This window comes from Dromaius novaehollandiae, chromosome 3, assembly GCF_036370855.1.
Source record: "Dromaius novaehollandiae isolate bDroNov1 chromosome 3, bDroNov1.hap1, whole genome shotgun sequence".
Lineage (NCBI taxonomy): Eukaryota > Metazoa > Chordata > Aves > Casuariiformes > Dromaiidae > Dromaius > Dromaius novaehollandiae.
Genome location: NC_088100.1, coordinates 92848357 through 92864104, shown reverse-complemented (window position 1 = coordinate 92864104; position 15748 = coordinate 92848357). Strand labels below are relative to the sequence as shown.

The 15748-nt window shown below is 46.1% G+C and overlaps 1 protein-coding gene across 4 annotated transcripts in view; it reads left to right on the top strand.

Moving 5' to 3' along the window:
• Positions 1–110: 110 nt before the first annotated feature.
• Positions 111–15748, top strand: part of XPO5 (exportin 5) — a 31157-nt gene continuing 15519 nt past the window's right edge. The window contains exons 1-19 of one of the 4 annotated variants that reach the window (XM_064509494.1): positions 111–314; positions 795–916; positions 1575–1647; positions 2280–2417; positions 2712–2894; positions 3904–3945; positions 4836–4862; positions 5186–5371; positions 6081–6157; positions 6589–6688; positions 8166–8249; positions 8705–8830; positions 9079–9169; positions 10666–10794; positions 11581–11696; positions 12652–12807; positions 13217–13258; positions 13889–13978; positions 15409–15608. In XM_064509494.1, the coding sequence (XP_064365564.1) occupies positions 210–314; positions 795–916; positions 1575–1647; positions 2280–2417; positions 2712–2894; positions 3904–3945; positions 4836–4862; positions 5186–5371; positions 6081–6157; positions 6589–6688; positions 8166–8249; positions 8705–8830; positions 9079–9169; positions 10666–10794; positions 11581–11696; positions 12652–12807; positions 13217–13258; positions 13889–13978; positions 15409–15608 (2087 nt within the window). In that variant the 5' untranslated portion in view covers positions 111–209. Of the gene's footprint in view, positions 315–794; positions 917–1574; positions 1648–2279; positions 2418–2711; positions 2895–3903; positions 3946–4835; positions 4863–5185; positions 5372–6080; positions 6158–6588; positions 6689–8165; positions 8250–8704; positions 8831–9078; positions 9170–10665; positions 10795–11580; positions 11697–12651; positions 12808–13216; positions 13259–13870; positions 13979–15408; positions 15609–15748 lie in introns of all 4 variants that reach the window. The other 3 variants (XM_064509493.1, XM_064509495.1, XM_064509496.1) reach the window with 3 other exon arrangements.

The following is a 15748-nucleotide window of genomic DNA, read 5'->3' as shown; positions in this document are numbered from 1 at the left end:
GCGCGGGGCGCGCCGGGAGCTGTAGTTCGCGAGGGGCGGGCGGAGCCACCCAGGGACCGGGATGGGTGGTGGGGCGGCGCATGCGCGTTGTCACGCCGCGCACCCCCGCGGCGCATGCGCAGAGCCGCCCCGGCCCGGCGCCTGCGCCGCGTCCCCTCCCCCGCCGCCTCGCGCTATCCGCGGTCCGCCGGTGGCCGGTCCGCGCCGCCATGTCCGCCGAGCAGGTGAGCAGCCTGTGCGAGCAGCTGGTGAAGGCGGTGACGGTGATTATGGACCCGGCCTCCACGCAGCGCTACCGCCTGGAGGCGCTCAAGGTACCGGCCCGGGAGGGGAGGCACCGGACTCCGGCCACGCGGGTGCCCCGTCCACACGGCGCCGGGACCCTGCCCCGCTCCGGCCCGCTCCCGGGAGGCGGGGGGAGGGGAAGGGCGGCCGCCGAGGGCGGCTCGGGGGGCGGGGTGGGCCTGGGCAGCCGCCGAGGCGCGGGAGCTGCGGGCAGGCTGGGAAAGGCGACTGGGGCGCGGGGGGCGGGGGCGGCCTCCCTTCCCCGGAGCCCCCCCCTTCCCCGGAGTCCCGTCCCACCCCCCCCTTCCCCGGAGTCCCGACCTCCCACTTCCCCGGGGGTCCCCCCTCCCCTTCCCCGGAGTCCCGACCTCCCACTTCCCCGGGGGTCCCCCCTCCCCTTCCCCGGAGTCCCGTCTCCCCCCTTTCCCCCCTTCCCCCTGCCGTCCCACCAGCCCTGAGCATCTGCTCTCACGTTTTGCCTGCTGGGCGTCTGCCCACTGCCTCCCCAGTTCTGCGAGGAGTTCAAGGAGAAGTGCCCCATCTGCGTGCCCTGCGGGCTGAAGCTGGCCGAGAAGACGCAGACGGCCATCGTCCGGCACTTCGGCCTGCAGATCCTGGAGCATGTGGTCAAGTAAGGGAGCACACCCAGCTGCCCGTGCCCCTGTCACTGGGGAGGGGTGCCAGCCTGCGTCCGCGCAGCCCCCCACCGGCCTTAGCTGCGCACCTGGTTGGTGCCTCCCACTCCAGAGGAGCGGGTTGCAGGACACAGAGAGCATGTTCTGCTGCAGGTGCCGGTTACTGCTATGCTCTGTGTTTGTTTTCTCCTCTGTAAAACAAGGAGTGGAGAAAATCGCTTTCAGGTGGGTTGGGTGGGTGAAGTCAGAGCTCTAAGAGACACTAACTTTGCAAGATGCAAGTAGGCACAGGGAGTTATCAGTAGGTCTCTGCAGCGTTCCCGGTTGTTAGTCTCACGCTAACCAAGAATCCTTGCATGTGAGTTCCTTGTGAGTTCTGAGATTCCTCTCTCTGATGACGACAGACCTGATGCTTTTGCTGCCACTTCTCATGTCTGTTGACCTCAGTGATGCATACCTATTTGCCAGCAGTAATTTTAACTCTATGTTTTCATTAAGAGATTGGACACTGGCAGAATATTGAGCTGTAGAGTCTCATTCTCTTTAATTGAGGTAAAGAAGTGACAGTTCATTGAGAATCAAGTCGGAGATCTTTGTAAGTGTTTTGATTTGGTGTTCTTTGTGCCTTTTTTTTATTATTATTCTGTTGGACAGGTTCCGCTGGAACAACATGCCTCGCCTGGAGAAGGTTTATCTGAAGAATAATGTCATGGGCCTTATATCCAGCGTAAGTACCTTCTCCCCCATGCTATACTCTGAGGCATGCTTCTTTCACTTAGAGTTGGAAGGTGGGAATGAAAGAGGGAAAATGGAAAAAAAAAATCTCTAATTAATTACCATCGAGGGCCTGAATTCAGTTCTGAGTTGCATTACTTTCTTGTTGTATGTCCCTGAGTGTTCCACCATATTTCTCTGTGTCTTAGTCAGCTCATGTACAGGATAAGCTTGCTACCTCAAATGGCAGGAAGTTGTGAGGCTTTTATGAGACACATAAGCTACTTCTGGTTTTCTTAGAAGGATGTTCAGTAAATGTGAACGCTCTTGTCCTTTGCAAGAATGCTAAAGTCATTATCTTAGTCATTTTTACTCTATAGATGCGATTGCTCTTGTGACCAAGTGACCTCCCTTTCAGGAAAATCCTTTTGGTGCCCAGAATTCACTACCTGTGGGCGTATGGGAGGATGGGAGTGCGCTCCAAGGTAGCCAGGATCAAGAGCTGTTTGTTTGTGATGGGTCGTCCCCCCCCCCCCCCCGCCTTTTGTGTTGTCTAGAATATTTTCAGCCACTTTGCCTCCTGGGTCAGAATGGTAAATGCCATGGGGTTTACTGCTTGTATTACTCTGTCCCTTTCTCTTACAGGGAACTCAAAGTATTCTAGAGGAGGAAAGTCACATTAAGGATGTTCTGTCTCGCATTGTGGTGGAGATGATCAAGCGCGAATGGCCTCAGCACTGGCCTGATATGCTAAAGGAGCTGGATACCCTCTCCAAGCAAGGGGTATGAAACATACCTGTCTGTTCTCTTCCACTGGCTCATAGTGTAGGTTTCAGTCTTCTACCATCCCGAAGAAAGCCTAACTCATGGTCGGGCAAGGTAGGCTCAAATATCCCTGTAAGATTCAGTTATTCCAGGAGATGGTTTTAGCAGAGAGAGACCTTCTGTCTGTTTCCACAAGCTGTGACTTGTATCTCCGTGCAAGCTCGCTCGCTCTCTCTCCACATCTCAGCTGGTCTCTAAAGGTTTTAATATTTCAGCTGGACTCATGGAGTATGTTTCATTTTGCAACGTCAGGAAACACAGACAGAATTGGTGATGTTCATCCTCCTACGTTTGGCAGAGGATGTGGTGACTTTTCAAACACTGCCTACCCAGCGGCGACGAGATATCCAGCAAACCCTCACCCAGAACATGGAGAAGATCTTCAGCTTCCTACTTACTACCTTGCAGCAGAATGTCAACAAATATAGACGCGTGGTAAGAGTCTCCTTTCCTTAGGTTCAGTCAGTGCTGGAGGCTTTTAGGAACTTGAGAATCATCTGGGAAGCAAGTGCAAGAAATTGTCTGAATTGTCTGTGACTGTAGGTTTAGGGAAGGGATCTGCTGTGACCTAGGAAGCCTGTGCTGATCAAAAATGTGAGCACACAACGTGACAGGATTGACATTGAATAGTTTGGATTTACTAGTGTAAATCTCTTGAGTGAGTGTGTGCATCATGCTTATTGTTGGACCACTCATCTGGCTGACACTAGGTGTGGACAGCTTAGCAAAATGAAGGTGTGGTTGTGACAGAAACAGGTAGATTTGGGGTAGCTTAGGTAACAACACTGGTAAAGAGATGTCATCCCAGGTATGCATCCACTGTCTTTTGCTGCAGTTACATCTTTGTGTCGATGCACCAAAATGCGCAAGTTTTTGGTGTCTCAGCATTGTATCTGGGTCTGTCTGGTGCTTTTCTCTTAGAGCTCAGGTCAGGAAGCCCTTTTCTGTCAAGATGTGCTGAGGAATGCTCTTGCCTTTTGCCTAAAGAGGTCTCTTCTTTCCTGAATTCTTATCTGGTATCAGAGGCATTCAAGTTGGTCGAGATAGAAGGTGATGGCAGATCTCGACCCCAGGCTGTTCTCATTAGGAGTTAGATCGGAGAAGGTGAAGCATACATCAGCCCAGTCTAGAAATAAGTTGCTTATGTGAACTTCTTGTTCTTTTTTTGTGAATAATATTGGAGTTACACTAAACATGAAGCTGGGAGGCGATGAAAAATCCTGTCCTACCTGACTTCCATCCTTTTTCCTGATGCACTAAGAGATGGAACAAATCCTGCTGTAGAGCAGGCAGTTCTATGTGCAGTTCATGGTGGTGGGTGGGATACCCTGCTGCGTTTTGTAGTCTGGTTGAAATGCATTTCCACGTAAGGTTTGAATTGCAATGCTTGAGGCTCTGAAGTGTGGCTGCTTCTGCTAACGGTGGAATCTTTCTGATTGGCAAGGTTGGAGCACCCCAGGAACAAGAAGCCCTCACCACTCCACAGGTTAGCAGATCTTTGGGATGTTTGTGCACAGGGTAAATTCTGAGGGTTGGGCGTTCAGTTACGTGTCTGTACACTGGCACTGGTGGGGACCATGTACAGTTCCCCAAGACTGTAATCTGCGGTTCTTGTAAGAACGCAGTTCTGCTTCAGTGGCTCAGTTGTTAAACGGTTCAGGCACAGAGTGACTTAAAATCACTGCACAGAATATGTTGATGGACAGAGTTTCCAAACCAAAACCTTGCAGCAGGAAGATATGCTTGTGGTGTCTTTGAATATGAAAAACCAATCAAACCTGAGTGTCTGTGGCACTCAAACTGCCTTTGCATTACTTAGGCAAAAAGATGGTACAAGCAGTGCATTACTGCTGTTCGGTGTTTGGAACTGGAAGTCAGGCTGTAAGCTTTTGCCCCAGCTCTCACCTGCTGCTTTTCTGACCATGGACAAATCACTTATCCTTTCCACACATCAGTCTCATAAGATAGAAGCCACCCATATCTTTCAGAGACTGGCTCTTGGAAATAAGATGCTCTAAAAGGACAAAAGCATCTTCCCTGGAAGCTTCCAGGAAGCACTGAAATGCCTTTCCTTCTTGTGCCCTGTGTCTCCCCTGGTGCCTGCTGACTGGATTGTCATCTTTTAGATGAGAAGGAAATCGTGGCTGAACTTGCAATCGAAAGTTTGGTTTTCTTACCTGCCAGGGGACTGTGGAGGTGGTTGTGATGGCTGTAGTGATGTCCTGAGCTGCAGACTGCATTGCAGCCTCTTTCACTAAGGAGCTGTTTCATGAAGCTGCTTCCACCTGCATTCTTGAGAATAAGCCTGTCCAGCAGTGGCTGGATGAAAGTGTGTGCTGTAGCTGCTCACTTACCATCTCTTGTTTTCTTTTTCAGAAGGCTGATCTGGGTCAGGAGCCAAAGGTGAGTGCAGCTGTGTGACAATCAATGCATTAGTCATTTGTAAGGTTGTTTAGAACCAGTCTTCTGTCAGACTTTGGAGTCTGTTACCTGCAGTTCTGGCTTGTCCACCCATAATATAAACTCCTCTGGAGAAATGAGAGGTGCACAAGTGGAGAAATGCCCAGTCCTTGACTGACTTCCTTAGTGTAAGGATGTGGACAGTTTTGCTGCCACCTCACTCTCTCAGGGCAGTTCTAGATATTGTTCCTCTGGAGAGTGGACAGCTTTAAGTGGGAATTGATGTTCTCTTTGGCTCTGACCTTTTGGCTCCTGTCTATTTGCAGGCCCAGGCAAACTGCCGTGTGGGGATTGCAGCACTCAATACCTTGGCTGGCTACATTGACTGGGTGGCCCTGAGCCACATCACAGCAGACAACTGCAAGCTCTTGGAGATGTTGTGTCTGCTCCTAAATGAACCTGAGCTCCAAATAGGAGCAGCTGAATGTCTCCTGATTGCTGTCAGCAGGAAAGTGAGTTCTTTCTCCTTGGCTTCTCTGGCACCCCCCTCCTCTTTTTTTTTCCTCCTCCTCTCCTGTATATTTCTTCAGATTAAGCAAGGATGTCTTTGCCCATTTATTTAAGGAAACAAAGTTCTCCTCGTTTTTTGACTGCTCATGTTAATGACATTTAGAGTGAATGTTGTACCAGTACAATACATAGAGTAATTGTTGGAACCCTCTCCAGCTTTTGTGCCTGCCTCTCCTCACAGCTTTGAAGTTGGGGATCCCCACTGAATTTTTTTTCTTGTCCTTGGTGCTTGCTATGACTGGGAGGTGGGAAATATTGTCATCTAGCTGTGTCACCTAGCAGCTTAGTGCCTCAGAGCGATGATAAAAGGACTTAAACAGGTGCTGTGACCCTCCATGTTTGCAAGAATCTTAGCATCTAGGCTTACTGTTCATCAGCTGCCTTTAAGTAACAAGCCAGTCTGCAGTGAAGAAAGGTTAATGTGCAAGGATCAGTTTTTTGGTTTAAAGTTTCTGTGGTGGAGTTGCTGGGGGAAATTGCTTGAAATCAAGAATGTCTTAGATATTTTTGGTAATGCCTTTTACTGAGCTCACTTGTGGAAAGCAACCCCCTCCCCAGATGGAAGAACAACTGGGGATCTTCCAGCTCCACTTGCAGATGGGAAGAAATAGTCATGTTCTAACTGAGGCGTTTGGCTTACTTTATGCATAGGGGAAGCTGGAGGATCGGAAGCCTCTGATGGTCTTATTTGGAGACGTTGCCATGCACTACATTCTCTCCGCTGCCCAGTGAGTACCATCCTCCTCCTGTAATTTCACACAAACCTGCATACAAATGCTTTCCAGATCTAAATTGCAGAAGATCTTGCTGCTCAACTGCAGCAAGCTAGGGTTGGATTAGGAAAGAGCAAAAACACTGTTTTTTGCAAAACCAGAGAAACTGCAGTTTTGTCAAATTCTGTGAAAAACAAAGTGGTGTGAATATCTCAGCTTCCCCAACTCTCTCTTTTGGCCTAAAACTGATGAGGAGGGACTTGCAGAGAGCCAAATCTAAAGGGTTTAGACTTCAATTAAGTATTGTGTCATTAGTAGCAAAGGAAATCCCACCGTGATAGAATCAAATTGCCCCTGTGCTCTTTTTATCTACAAGATAGCAATGTGCCTGTCACTTAAAGCATGTGTAACTGCCACCCTGTATTTTCCATTCTCCTTATTCCCAGGACAGCAGATGGGGAAGGCCTGGTGGAGAAGCACTACGTTTTCTTGAAAAGACTTTGCCAAGTTTTGTGTGCGCTGGGCAGCCAGCTGTGTGCACTGCTGGTAAGTCTGTACTAATTCTAGCAGTAAATCTCTACTAATTCCAGCAGCAGTCCTGGCAAGGCTGGTTTTCAGGGCTGGGAATGAGGCAACTGTCATCTCACTGAGGTTGGCTCAAAGGCCCTAAGGTTCTCTCCACACGCTTGGAAGAGGCAGAACCGCGTCTGCTTGATGGTGGGGTAACTGTATCCTGCCAAGTCTTAGGAATGTAGAATGGAGGGGACGTGCCTTGATTCCAGGCCTCTGCTGTTACCAGGAATCATCTCCTGTTACCTTTGTGAAATGCTGAAGCATTATTGAAAATGGTTTAGGTTTCTTGCTGTCTCTACCGCTACAGGAAAGCTACTCAACAAAATTATTCATGTGTTGGAAGCCTTTTAAATTTCCACACTAAATTAACTCAGTGAGTATACCTGTTTGTTCTTCTGCCAAGTTAAGAGAAGAAAAATCTCTTTGTCTTACTGTTGTTCATCCTTCTAATGGTCTTTGTGTCAGTGCTGAGAGGAAGATGCACACTGATAATTTGGGTGCTGTGCTGTCTGCTGCCCCCCCGCTTCCATTCAGCCCACTGCTCCTATAGTAAGGAAGGCAGGCTTGTTGAGAGATGCTGTTTGTGGGGAGACTGAGGCAGCCAGCCTGTGAGAAGTGGTAGAGCAAAGTAAATTCTCACAGGGAGAGAAAAGAAAAAAACCCTTTGGGGTGTTTCTGGGGAGGGGGTGGGGGGAGGGGACAGGGGTGCCACAAAAGTCCTAGCAAGAACCGACAGCAAACAAAGGATGAGTAATTACTTCCAGCAACAGTGACTTCACTTGCTGTTAGTCCATAGTGAAGTAATGAGATGGGGATCTGAGTCCTCTGACATGGACTCACTCCAGAGAGGCAGCACTGAGCTGCACAGCTTCAGAATGGGATCTTGAGTGCAGCAGGTCGGGTTACAGGTAGAGAGGAGCAGCAGAACCTCAAATGTATGGCACATGCTGAAATCTATTTTCCTGTCAAACCTCCTAGAACATTATTAGTAAGAGATGTCAATACGTTAAATACAGCAAACATTTGGAGGAATGGGAGTGAAATCTTCTGAGTGTGTTTAAAGGTGGAATTCTGCAGTTGAGAATTGTTCCACTTAGCTGGTGCTTGGTGCTCTTGACCCAATAGGAACACAGCTGTGACATACAGCAGCAACAGTCATGGTTATGCAATTGGCTTTAACTGAGCTCAAGGATCTTAGAATTCACCTTTTTCTTTCAAATAAGCATGATGCTGTCTCTGGCACCTCCAGGCTGGTCAGCAAAACTTGCTACTCCTCAAGCTACACCAGTGTCAGAACAACTCACTGTTGTTCTACTGTGGTTTCTTCTCCCCTTCTATACAATCTGTGGCCTTGGATATAGCACACCTGCTTTACTCAGAGACATACCACTTGTGACCTGGCATGACATGAAGTTAGCATTTTGTCTGAAATTGTTTGTCTTCCTAACAGGGCTCAGATTCTGATGTGGAAACACCAACCAACTTTGGAAAATACCTTGACTCGTTTTTAGCCTTCACAACCCATCCTAGCCAGGTATGTAAAGGAATGAAAATCTTTAATGTAATGTGTGTGTGTTTGTATATGAATGTCTGAATGCACAGTTAAATTAACCTATAGAAGACTGTAGAACTCCAGGTGCTGCATACTTGACAGCTGGGTATGGCTTTGCGATCTCTCCATTTCAACTGAAGATATGTAATGCAAAGTGGTTTCTCCTGCTTCACTGCCCCATTAGGAACAGTGCCTGACACGGAGGTGCTGAGTAGGAATCACAGTATTTGAAATAAGCCAAATAAACCAAGCATTTATTTAGAGAGATTGTTGACTTTATGGAAGTTTGGGTTGAGCCTGCAGAGTGCCTTGCCCTCAACGGAATAGTCAGTGTAATTTACTATTGCCTTCTGATTGCAACACACAAATGTTAGCAGTGGAGATCCCAGCACTGAAAACCTTCTCTATTCCCACTCTTTCCCTTCTCTTCCCCACAGTTTCTGCGCTCTTCCACCCAGATCACCTGGGGAGCCCTCTTTCGGCATGAAGTTCTATCTCGAGACCCCTTGTTGCTGGCTATGATTCCCAAGTATCTTCGTGCATCTATGACCAACCTAGTCAAGGTACGTGGGAACTGTGGCCAGGTCAGTGTGAACAGGAGCCTAGGTGAACATGGCCTGCAGATCATGGGGAAGAAACTGAAATTTTTATTGTGGCTGCCAGAGACACAATCTCCATGCTGCTGAGCAACAGCGCTAATCTCAGCATTTCACTGTCTGCTCCTTGCCTTTAGTCTTCATCTGCCTGACGCTGGTATTAGCTGTGATGGGTGGCTTCTCTTCCTTCCTGACTTTGTCCACTCTGTCCCCAGGTGGGCTTTCCCTCTAAAACAGACAGCCCCAGTTGTGAATACTCTCGCTTTGATTTTGACAGCGATGAGGACTTCAATGCCTTCTTCAACTGTAAGTTGCCCTTGCCCAGTGCAGGTGCCATTTTCTGTGCCTTTCCTCTTAGTTGCTGGCTGAGGTTGGAGCCAGCGTGTTGACTTGGCAGCTGCCAGTCCTATCCTGACTCTTTCAGCCTAGATCTTGGAGATGGGTGAATTTGAGATTTTCCTGTGGCAGCTCAGGCATTCTGGTTCTTCTTTGATATCACTTTGCTATTACTTTGTCTGCTGGCCAGGTGGGTGGCCAAGTAGCCCTCACTACCTAGTGTCAGAGAAAATGGGTTTCTGGGTCACCTGGAAGAGGAAACAACATTGCCCTGGAATCCTGTTCAGTGACTAGGAGAGGAAGGCAAGATGTACACAAGATGTTAAGTGTCATTGCCGAAAGAAAATTGTTTGGCCCTGCTGAGAAGCTTCGCCTTCAGTCCCAGCAGTTAGGGTTGATGGATGAAAATGGCTGGTCTTAATCATTATATTAAATCGGTAAACGGGGAGCCCTTTAATTTTTATAATTTTATTTTTGTTTTGTGTTTTACTTCCTGAAAATGAGATTGGTTCTCGCTGGCTGGTATAGTCTGGTACTTAATTCTTGGCTGGGAGGATATACTGTATACTTTATTGAATTATATATTGAGCTATAATAAATTACTTAAATTCTTAGTTTTTACATTTGTGTTTGAAGATGTTGAGTACCACATTTTTGTATTGCTTATTAGATTAGTTGGGTTTTATTTATGGTATTAAATCTACTTGGGTGGAAACCAAAAGGCAGTTAAATGCACAAAGCCAGAATTAGTTTTAGGTAGTTAAATGATCTTGAAGGTGTTACATACATAAGAAGATAAAACTGGTTTGAAATACAAAATAAATTTACTTGATAAGCATCTTTTTTAAACAATGCAAGTTTCATGTGTAGTCAGTTGAGCTGATTCTTTTGTGTGGTCCTGTGCTGGAAGATTTTGAAACAAATGGAATTCTTGTTCTTGTACTTTACTTTTGTTCATAGCTTTAAAAATGAAAACAAGACTTCTTGGGGTTTTTTTTTCAAGTTACCATTAGCTTTTCAGCCTAGAACCTGCCATTGACCTTGATTAAGTTAAATAATCTGGGGAGAAAAAAGCATTTAGTTGAAGGAAGTGGTGGTTATCTGCTGCTGGTTTAGCATCAACATTTCATGCTGCTTTGTAAGCAGCAAATATGTACAGTTTGAAGAATTTTAAAATGAAAAATAGAGGCTCAATTGTAGTAAATCTGGGTTTAGGATAGATTTTTCATAATTCTTATTACGTTTTAATTGCATTTATGTTAATTCATCATTTTAAAATCCATTTATATCTCTTCAAAAAAAATTTTCCACGCTGTTTATTTTCTGTATGTCTTTATGTGTTACTACACAGCTATTGCCATGGCAACAGTCCAAAATGTTCCCAGATCTGGAAAGCTGCAGGGTGAGCTTTAGGGAGGGAGCATTTGCAGCATCACCTTACTGCATGTGTCCAATTTTCACTGCAGCTTTTCGAGCCCAACAAGGAGAGGTGATGAGGATGGCTTGTCGTCTGGACCCTCGAACTGGCTTCCAAATGGCTGGGGAATGGCTGAAGTACCAACTCACAGCTCCTGTTGATACTGGACCCATGAACTGTAAGTTACCTGAGGGGAAAAAAAAATTATACATGTGGGATTTAGCTTCCTTTTCAAGCCAAGAAGCAACTTCCTTTCCTTTTTTCTAAACCACACTTTTTGATGGGGGAGCAGGACTCTACATTAGGTTTTCAGGCTTTCAGCATCTTTGCAAGTTAAAAATAAAAACAAACCTCCACAAAATTAACCTTTTGTAGCCTACTTTCACAATAGCTACTGTAGAGCCCCAGGCTAGTGGGGAAACTCCTCCTTTCCCTCCCCGAAATCTCTTTGCAAAGCGGATGCATCACCTCCCCTTTGATAGAATTTTACAATTATTTGGACCTTGTCACCATTGTAGTAAATCGGTTATTTTTTTCTCAAGGGAAGTTCAGCCTGACGGGCAAATCCTTCTGTCAGTCACCTTGCTTTCCTCCCCTGAAGGCCGCTTTCCTCCCCTGAAGGCCACTTGGTGCCCTGCAAGGTCTCATTGTGTGCAGTCTTGCCTGCAGTGCTGAGTCTGGGCTCGTGGTCCCTCCTTTTCTTTTTGCTTCTGTGATTTGTTCGTGTTGCACCCTGTAGTATCTTGAAGATCAGACTTGTGGCTCAGGACCCTTTATTTGAGTAAGGCAAATCATACTGGAGTGCCTTAATTTCTTCCAGTGCATCCCTGCCAGGCATCTGCAGGGAGAAGAGTGTGGCAGAAATACTTGAGCGCTAAAATGTTGCATTATGAGAGCTTATGGGGCTGGTGTTGTTTGTGATGAGAGGAGCATGGTGAGAGCTCCAGTGTTCTCTTCCTTACAGCTAAGACGGGCGAAGGTCTCTGCTCCATCTTCTCTCCCTCCTTTGTTCAGTGGGATGCCATGACCTTTTTCTCGGAGAGTGTCATCAGCCAGATGTTTCGAACTCTGGATAAAGAGGTATGTGTACCTTGCTGCTCTTGCCTGCTTTCCTGGCTTGTTCTGAACTGACATGGGTGTTTTTCAGCTGTGTTGTCTTTGAAAATCTTGTAGTAAGCATTTACCTCCATGCAAAAACCCAGATTGTTTGGTGAGTGATTATCCTGAGGAGCAGTGATGTTTTAGATGAGACCAATCTCATACTGGCTTTCTCTATCAGATAACGTCCTGGTTCTGGATGCTACTCCACGAGAGGTCACAGGAGAGCACTGAGGTGGCATGCTTTTACGTAGTGCCTTGCTAGAGAAGATGACAGTTTAGGTGGAAATTTCCAAAGTTTATTTTTTTAATTGTACCCTGATTTGATTTTTCTTTTTTGTATTTTTAATTAAATGAGAGAAACTCATGCTCAAGGAATAGGAGATCAGAAGATGAGATGCATTTTCTCTCTGCTGTTTGCTTAACACCAGGCAAATCAGAAGGAAAGCAATTTTTTCTTAGCCTCCTGTAAACTCGTGTTTTATTGGATTAAGCTGCTCTGCAGTTTAGTTCATCGTTCTGATTACAGTAAAATAATTATAAGGGTTGATTTAACTGATTAAGCATGAAATCTGTTGGGCAGAGCGAAAAGGAGAATCGGGAGACAAAATGAGAGAGAGGAAAGTTGCCTTTCCTAGAGGTGTAAATAATAGTAGGGACTTCAGGCTCGCATCTTAAGACTGTCTGAGCAATAACAGCAATGCTGCTATCCTTTTTCCCTCAGCAAGTACACATAGCATGCAGGTAAACTGAGGTCTCCACTGCTTTTCTTTCTGCGTTGAGAACAGCTGTCTTCAACTGAGGGGTCTGATATCACAGCAGCAGCTCCTTGGCCCGGCTCTAGGAGCTCTAGGATGTGTGTTACAGGCTGAAGTGCTGAGTGTTGCCTGCTTTTTTTCTTTCCTTCTTCTTCCTCTTTTTCCCCTACCTCCTGTAGAAAATCCCAGTAAATGATGGCATAGATCTGCTGCAGCTTGTCCTTAATTTTGAAACAAAGGATCCTCTCATCCTGTCCTGTGTGCTCACCAACGTCTCTGCTCTCTTCCCGTTTGTCACTTACCGACCGGAATACCTACCACAAGTCCTTTCCAAGGTAGGCACCTGCAGACCATGCTAAAATCAGGTAGGCTTTGAGTGGAGTAAGGCCTTTATACTGGATGGCATTAGTTAATGCTCTTGAGCTTCCTGTGAAGCAAGAACTACTCCTTGCATTAAAAACAGGAAAACTGAGATACTGTTTCTCCTTGAACAAGACTCTGTCAACACAAACATTATGGTTTCCAGCCCTCAATCATAACAGTAAGTGCACGCTCTGGCCAATGAATACCATGTTTTATTTCAAGACCTCTTTGTGCTGATGATTCATCTTTCAACTTAGTCAAGGGTTCTTCACTGACTTAAAACAAAATTGCACCAATATCTTATGATCTGTTCCTTGAGCTCAAAATACTTGTATTAACAAGTGACATGGGTTTTTGGATTTTTCCTCCCTTTTCTCACAGCTGTTTGCTTCAGTTACCTTTGAAGTTATAGAAGAAAGTAAGGTATGTCTGGATTATTCTCTTTTAATATGCTGTAATGGTTGGATCAAATTATATTCTATTTTAGAGCATGCGGAGTCTGAAGACTCCACTGTAGTAAGCTTCTCATGTATAGTCCTAGTCCTGGAAAGGGCAGGAGAGCATAGACAATTGATCTCTTCTCTGTTGGCATAGCCTAAGAAGCTTGCCTGACAAGCTTAGAAGGCCACAGGCACAGTCAAAGGCCAATGCACTTGGTACACAATTTTGTGCTGGCCCTCCTGAGAGTTAAATTGATTGTTAGCTGCTGATACTCCTCAGTGGTTGGTATATGTGGCTGTGAAAGGCAGCTGTAAAACTGCCAGCTGCTTTGGGAATGCTTAAAGTCTTGATATAGTCGATAAGATCCACAGCATCCTCACTCCTGGAGCACAGCTTGTCTGAACGTGGGCTTCTCGCGTTGGCTATAGCTCCAGAGGGAATTGGCTGTTGCTATGTGATTGCTTGTGGGCAGGGGAAGGGGGGTGGAAGTGTTTCTTTGATCTGCACTCAACAGTGCAGAAAATTGTATGTAATGGATTTGTCTCTTGAAGATACCCTGCATTTGTCTGAACTTTTTGTTTTGTTGCATTGAAGTTTGTTATGTCTGTCCAGGCTCCTAGAACTCGAGCAGTGAAGAATGTGAGAAGGCATGCATGCTCCTCAATCATAAAGATGTGTCGGGATTACCCCCAGCTTGTCCTGGTATGTAAATTCAACTCTGTCCTAAGGAGCCTTGCTTCAGTTTCAGCTGGATTTTGTGGGATTTTCAATTTCCTTGGCCGAAGCCCATGTTTTTCTTCAAGGAAACACTTCTGCTGCACAAATGGCAACAAAGTGACTTATTCCCCCCACCCACACCCCCCATGCTTGAGTGATTCTCATATTTGCAGTAGCAGTAAGAGACCTTGGTATATATTAAGGAAATTTTCCTTCCTGAAGAGTTGAAATGAGTTAAATCCAAAGGAGAAAGGGACAAGGAGAGAGGCAGCACTGGAACAGTTTTATGGGTACATTTGCTGAATTTTGGTTTTGTCATTTGTGGTGATCTCAACTGATTCCTTAGCTGAAGACATTAGCAATGACTGATCTCCAGACTTTCTTCTCTTACTTAAAAGAATGAAGGAGCAAAAGGAGAGTATTTGTCTTCTGGATTAGCTTGAGGAAGTTAGAAAATACAGACATGGATTATTTACTTTTAAAATCTACCAGCTAATGCTTTGTCTGATTTTGCTGAATCAGGTAGCTCTGAACTCGTTTCTCTAGCAGTGTTTGTGTTTGGATGGCTCTAGAGGTATGGGAGCACCGGAGCACATTGCTAGTTTAAACAAAGAAATTTTGTGAGACCCTCAATTTGTGGCTACAGGTTAATCTCCAGATTGTAATAAAACAGCAGCTGTTTTGAGGATGCTAGTTAAGGTTGTTTAGAGGTTCCAGTCTGCATTTTGCAACAACTGCCAAGAACTAGTGGCTTTATCTTTGTCCCATTCTACTGCTCCCTGAACTCCCCCTTCCCCACGGTCAGCCAAACATCCTCACTGGAAGAGCAAAGGATCCAGAGCTGCCCCAAAGTATATTCAGGTGACTCTGCTGAAGCAGATGACTCCTGATGCTTGTACAAAGTTACAGGAAAACATGGTTGTGACTAGAGTGGGTTGGGCAGGAACTCAGACATTCCTATGGAGATGGTGATAACTATATGAATATTTATTAGACTAGCTGTGAGTAAAGAGAGGGAAGACTCCCAAGTCTGGCACTTCAGAGATACGGGAGCAAGGTACTTTCTGCCAGCAAATAGAAGGACCAGAACTATTCTGAGGTGTGACCCTGCTGTAACAGATATGACTGCCTAGAGAAGGGAGATTTCCTCTGCTTGCTTCAATCATTCTGCAGACTTAAAGTAAACTGGATGCAGGATAAGGATAGAGGGATAGGACAGAAAAGAGGCTATTATCCTGGACATTTAGAGTGACTTGAGACTCAGAAGATGGCTATGTAAAGAAAAGGGAAGCATAGGCATGCTCTTCCAGCTATTCTTCATAGTACAGTAAACCTCAGTCCCCACCCCTGCCTCCCCCAGTGACACCCCTCCACACCAAACACATGACACTGTCTTGTTTGGATATTTTTTCCAGCCAAACTTTGAGATGTTATACAACCATGTGAAACAGCTGCTCTCCAATGAACTACTTCTGACACAGATGGAGAAGTGTGCCCTTATGGAGGCCTTGGTCCTCATCAGCAACCAGTTCAAGGACTATGAGCGGCAGAAAGCTTTCCTGGAGGAGCTCATGGCTCCTGTTGCCAGCTTATGGCTCTCCACAGAGATGCAGAGGTATGGGTCACTGTTGAGGTTTGAGCTGGAGGTATTGCAGAGGTAGCACATGCCTCAACAGGGGATATATATGCCAAATGGGTGGTAAGGTGCCTGGTGATCTGTGCGCTGGGCAGTTGTTGGTTGCTTGTGATAATAGC